The 6,000-nt window shown below is 33.9% G+C and overlaps 1 protein-coding gene across 1 annotated transcript; it reads left to right on the top strand.

The window, feature by feature from the left end:
- The first annotated feature begins 91 nt into the window (after window positions 1-91).
- On the top strand, window positions 92-5,173 carry LOC125850387 (heptahelical transmembrane protein 2-like). Its single transcript, XM_049530242.1, has 4 exons — window positions 92-472; window positions 973-1,065; window positions 1,156-1,216; window positions 4,266-5,173. Exons 1-4 carry the CDS (start codon window positions 204-206, stop codon window positions 4,947-4,949), a joined length of 1,107 nt encoding a protein of 368 aa, XP_049386199.1. The 5' UTR covers window positions 92-203; the 3' UTR covers window positions 4,950-5,173.
- The last annotated feature ends 827 nt before the right edge of the window (window positions 5,174-6,000 follow it).

Genomic DNA, 6,000 nt, shown 5'->3' with positions numbered 1-6,000 from the left:
GTGCTCTCAAGGCATAAAAAAGTAAATATTTGTTTGTTAAACTATTTTTCCAACTGTCTCTTACTAAAGTATAAATAAGTAGAAAAAAAAGTTGAGTGGAAGTCACGCCTTTCATATTAGTTCGTCGCTGACGAAACACAAACAAACTCGGAAATTTCCGGTGAAAAGTCGCCGGAATCTGAGATCTCTTGCCGGCAGCGGCGATGAAAAGCATGATGAACAAAGGAACTAAGAAGAGCTCGAAAATCGAAAAAACAGAGATTACTGAATCGGCAATATTGAAGGAGAAGAAGATGAATAGTTATAAGGAGGAGGAGAAGAAGTTGAAGCGTAGATTGATGAAATTCGAGGAATTACCGGTGTATCTTCAAGATAATGAGTTCATCAGAAACTATTATCGTTGTGAATGGCCTCTTAAGGAGGTAGCTCTTAGCGTCTTCTCTTGGCATAACGAGACTCTCAATATTTGGACGTAAGTTCGAAATTCAAATTTTCACTTCATTTTGCATATGAATTGCGTTGATTTTCAAGTTTTTTTTAGCTCTCATTGTACGAATTTCAAATTTGTAGGAGCTTATCTTCCATTTGCACAACGATACTCTCACACTCATTTGCATTTGAATGTCGTTGATTTTCCAGCTTTTTTAGCTCTCATTTTACTAACTTCAAATTTGTAGGATCCTCCATTTGCACAATTAGACTCTTAATTTCACTCATTTGCATTTGAATTTGGATAATTTTCGAGCTTTTTTAGTTTTTATTTTACTAATTTCGAATTCAGAGAATCTCTATTTTCACAACTTGACTCTTAGTTTCACTCCTTTGCATTTGAATCAAATCGATTTTTGAGTTTTTTTAGCTCTGATTTTACAATTTGAAGAAACTTCTCGCACAATGCGAGAATTCAATTTCACTCATTTGAATTTAGCTGATTTTCGAGTTATATTAATCATATGCTATAAAATATCGTAGGCATTTGGTAGGTTTTGTGGTGTTTGTGACGTTGACGGTAACGAGCTTGATGAAGAAGACGGCAATGGAGACTCTCCTTGCTGGTTTCTCCAGGTTCGTTTTCGTAATTTCAATGATATTTTATGTCCTTTTTTGTCATTTCACACATTGGTTAAAGAGATACACGTACTATTCTAAAAACAGACCGGCGGGTGTGGGACGGTGGCCGACCATTAAGAGCAATGGCTCAGCTGATTCTTTTCCGGTGAGTAATCGTTTTTAAAAAAATAATTTATACCATTTACACCGAGTGTTTAGTGGCCTTTTATTAATAATAATAAAATCCTCAACATAATAAGTGTATCTTACTAGACCTTACTTTACTTAAACCGTTCGTTACGTGTTTTGTTAAAAATTCAGTACATTTTTTTTTTAGCTTAGATAAAGACGGTAAAAGACATGAGATGACACCACTTTTCGAAAAGTATGGGCTTTTCGTGGATCCTACTTTTGGAATACTTTAGAAATATAGCTGAGCTGTGCAATGAATCTTGCTATTTCACCGTTTTCACGGGTCCTCTTAACTAGCTCTTTTTTATCTTATAAGAATTCGAATATATATTTTTGCGTGTTAAGATTTTTGATGTGATGAATTTAAGTATTTTAGCTGTATCTCAACTATGCAAATTTTGAATTTGTTATTTACTTATATGTATTTCTCCTTTGTAGAATCTTTTAAGATTTGAGTTTATTTTATTAATTAGTGACATTGATAATGTCTAAAGCTGAAAATTTATCGAAAACAATTCTTATATCTTTATAAGGTAAGAGTATGGGTGCATATTGCATATTCGTAAGATTTCATTAATATGCTATTGTTGTTGTTTGACAATAACAATACAAAGTGATTCAACATAGCCTTTTACTATTTGGACATCAGCTTTAGCTCTTTTTTTCATAAAAAATAATGATTGTTTGATGATTTGATATAAAAAATACTCCACAATGGACAGGAGAAAAAGATATGTAAGCTTTTGGGTCTAAGGGTCGTTTGATACGTGGATAATTAGTATAATATTTTCACGGGAAAAGGGCTTGATATACCTTTTAACTTTGTCATTTAGAGTTGATATACCCCTCGTTATGAAAGTGGCTCATATATACTCCTACTGGTATAGAAATAGCTCACATATACCATTTTCTCTAACGGAAGTGAAAAAATTAATCTTAGTTTAATTTCTTAATAATATTTTTAAACAAAATATAATCCCATATGGGTATACTTGCTCCTCAAACATATATCTTTTTGACTTTTTTTTTTGTTTCAATGACTAATTTAGATTTATTATTTTGATAGTCAAATTTATTTATGTTTCACTAATATTCTTGTAAAATTTATTATAGATGACCCAAATTTTTTTCCAAATACAAAAATTAAATTACAATATAGCCGAAAAATAGTTTTAAATTATAATATGGCAAAAAAAATTGTTTTAAATTTTTTTCTTATATTAAGGAATAAAAGAAAAAATAAATTAAGAATAAGAAACTCAAATAATGATAATCAAAGAAGTCAAAAAAACAATTTATGTATGAAAAAAATTAAAATATACCTTGAACTTTCCTAGAAGGATCATATACATCCCTAAATGATTTTAAAAAAATTAAAGGTTAAATGTATAAATTTAAAACTAATATTTTCACTCCCGTTAAATGAAGGGTATATGTGAGCTCATTTTGTAACGGTAGGAGTATATGTGAACCGTTTGTATAACGGTAAGGATATATATGAGCCACTTTCATAGCAAGGGGAATTTCAGCTCCAAATAACAAAGTTGAGGGGTATATCAGACCCTTTTCCCTATTTTCACAATAAAATTTGAGCTGTAATTTTGTTTTATGCTTAATTTGAGGTATTAGCTAATCACAGAATTATTTAATCCCACTATTTATACGAAAATGATGGGATAGTAATCCCATGTAGAATGTGAGAAAATATAAAACCTTGAGATATCCCAGCTACCCGTGGGATATCCATTAGATCATGCTTATCCCACCCTGCGAACCAGTTAACCCCAATAAAATTTGCTTGATCACTCCAATAATGTCATTGTCACAATCAAAGACTTCTTAGGGGTCCATATGGATATAGTTATTAAATTTGACGAAAGAGTTAGCAAAGTCAGATTTTTGGAAATGGTGACACTGACAATGTAGAGACATATATATAAATACCTTAACTCCATTTCCAAAGCCAAATGTTTTTTACCTGATAGGTAGGTAAAAATTTTGAGGGTGACCAAACGTGTCAACTCAAAACAGTTACAAAGCATTCCAAGTGCCATAAAATTCTCTGACTATATGTTTCACTAATAATAAGGCCACTTCGTCATGGCATTGTCCTTGGTATTGCTGTATATGCAATTCATCCAACCTAACTGCTATACAAATTATTTGGAATTTTATCATAATCAGGAATTTGGGGTGATATATATGTCTGTATTGATGTTATTAGTAGCAAATTTAAAAATAGAGGAGGTCAACATTTTGTTGAAGTATAGATATGAACTATGCAGACTGTCTTAAAAGTAGAATGATTAAAATTCAAGGAAAGATAAAAGAGTTGTTTGCAATAAGAAATCTGTGGTTACAACCAGGCTGGTTGTTTGTATTGTTACACTTTAAGTTGGAACACCTGAGTTGAACATCAGATAAAATGTAGTGTCATATCAAGCTCTCTCAATTCTTGATGTTGATGAGTAGTTAAAAAAGGTGGTCTCAATTTCAGTTAAGAGATCCTGGGCAGTCAGATACCATTCATGATATCTTTCGTTGTCAAAAAGTTTCATGGACTTGAATGGACTATAACTTTCTTGGCTGCTCCATAAATCCAAAATGCTAGACCAGTAATGGTGAAGTCACAAAGACTCTTTTTTTTCGGAGACCACAAAAGGTGGTTCCTACTGAAAATAATTGAGTTTATTGCCAAACGTATTAATACTGCCTATCTTCTAAGATTTTGTTGTAAAAGCATTGATGACGTCCTACTTGCCACTACCTCCAGGCTCCAGGCTCCAGGCCAGCTTTGTGACATTACTTAGCTTCTACAGTTGCAAAATGGTAACCTTTTACTATATATCTAGGTGCGGCCCTCGAAGGAGGGGTTCCAGTATAACTAACATTATTGAGTGGAAAGAAGTGATGCATCTTAACCTCTATCATATTTTGGGAAAAAAATTGTTTGTGTCATGCGAATGTTAAGCGGTAAAAAACTAAGCATCATCTCATCGTAAAATTTAATTACTGTTTTGCAGGATTCTTACACTAGTCAGATCTCAGACCCCTCATTTCTAGGTGCATATGGAGATGGTTATGAAGTTGCCATATGGCCTTGGTTTGTTTTCTTAGGAGGAGCTATGATCTGTTTGGTCTTCAGCTCTGTCTCTCACCTATTTGCTTGCCACTCCCATAAATTTACCCTCTTCTTCTGGCGTCTCGATTACTCTGGGATTTCTATCATGATCATCTGTTCATTCTTCGCTCCCGTATATTACACTTTCTGTTGTCAGCCACACTGGTGTCTCCTTTACCTATCCTCCATTACTATAGTCGGTATCCTTGTCATTATCACCCTTTTTGCCCCGGCTCTCACCTCTGGTACATTTAGATCATTCAGGGCTGTTCTGTTCCTTGCTATGGGTTTCTCAGGTGTGATTCCTGCAGCACATGCTGTTTCCCTCTACTTTCATCACCCACAAGTACTCGTGGCTCTAGTCTACGAGATCACCATGGGCCTTTTATATGCTGCTGGAGCAGTGTTCTACGTTACAAGGTTTCCAGAGAGATGGAAACCTGGTACATTTGACCTTGTTGGACAGAGCCATCAAATCTTCCATGTACTCGTCGTTGCAGCTGCCCTCTCACATAGCATAGCAACTCTGGTTATTATGGACTGGCGTCGAGGATTGCCACCATGCAATGCAGGTATTCTTGGATAGACTATAGTACATCTGCAAATGGCATTATTCCCAACTCAGAAACTCCATTACTCTTAGCTCCTAACACAAACAGGACTCAGGAAGTTATCCTCACTAGTTATATTAGTAATAGTTTACGATGCATCAATAAAATTGATAGTTCTCACACTGTTGTCTTCGTATCTTACTGAAACATATAATGTTTGTTGTGCCATGGATTCCTACGAGTCCATGTATACGTGATATACATATAATGTTTGTTGTGCCATGGATTCCTACGAGTCCATGTATACATGATATACGTATAATGTTTGTTGTGCCATGGATTCCTACGAGTCCATGTACATGTGATATTTTGATACCTAGACTTTGTTTGAGTGCTAGAGAATCCTCAAATTAGTGAAACGGGGTATAAACGAAGGAAAATATAGCTAGATATTCAAAGATTTATATTGTTGATTCCAAATTCCAATTACCTTGAAACTGAGATGTAATTGTTGTGTTGATTATCCAAACGAACTCTAGTGCTGGAGATGGCAAGATAATAAAGAGTCAATATAGTCGATTATCGTGGTAAGAGTTGTTGCAAAGATTAAGTTCATGAGCAACTGAAATTCCACAAATATTCACTTACAAAGACGGTAAAGCTAAATACAAACACATCAACTTGTTTGTACCACACACCAAATCCTAACAACTATATAGTGAGTATATGAGTATTGTGCATTACACTTTCTAGTAGGTGTATGTATAGTATTAGCACTACTGGCTCAGCCTAACCCAATAACTTTGACTCAAACCTTGTATATGTGTTAAAAAATTTAATAACAATAACTCACAACCGTCAATGAGTTCAATGGCATCCCAAAGTATAATTATTAGACAAATGAACCATGTTCCTTTATCGATCTTCGATGAAAAGAGTCATATATATATAACTTGAAAGAACATTTGTAACGGATTGTAAAAATTGATTTACGTGACTGTAGAAATTCGTACGCATAGAAATCATTGAATAAAACAATTCAAGATTCCAAATTGACAATTCCAACTATTATATTATATGATGTTG

Source organism: Solanum stenotomum, unplaced genomic scaffold (assembly GCF_019186545.1).
Source record: "Solanum stenotomum isolate F172 unplaced genomic scaffold, ASM1918654v1 scaffold16320, whole genome shotgun sequence".
NCBI lineage: Eukaryota > Viridiplantae > Streptophyta > Magnoliopsida > Solanales > Solanaceae > Solanum > Solanum stenotomum.
Note: the sequence above shows the minus strand (reverse complement) of the source record. Positions and strands in the feature narration are given on the sequence as shown.

Excerpts from the sequence above, each read along its gene's own strand:
- LOC125850387 (XM_049530242.1), top strand. The coding sequence starts at position 204 with ATGAAAAGCATGATGAACAAAGGAACTAAGAAGAGCTCGAAAATCGAA. Across the intron at positions 1,066-1,155 it reads CTCCTTGCTGGTTTCTCCAG|ACCGGCGGGTGTGGGACGGT; the intron begins GTTCGTTTTCGT and ends TTCTAAAAACAG. Across the intron at positions 1,217-4,265 it reads GCTCAGCTGATTCTTTTCCG|GATTCTTACACTAGTCAGAT; the intron begins GTGAGTAATCGT and ends ACTGTTTTGCAG.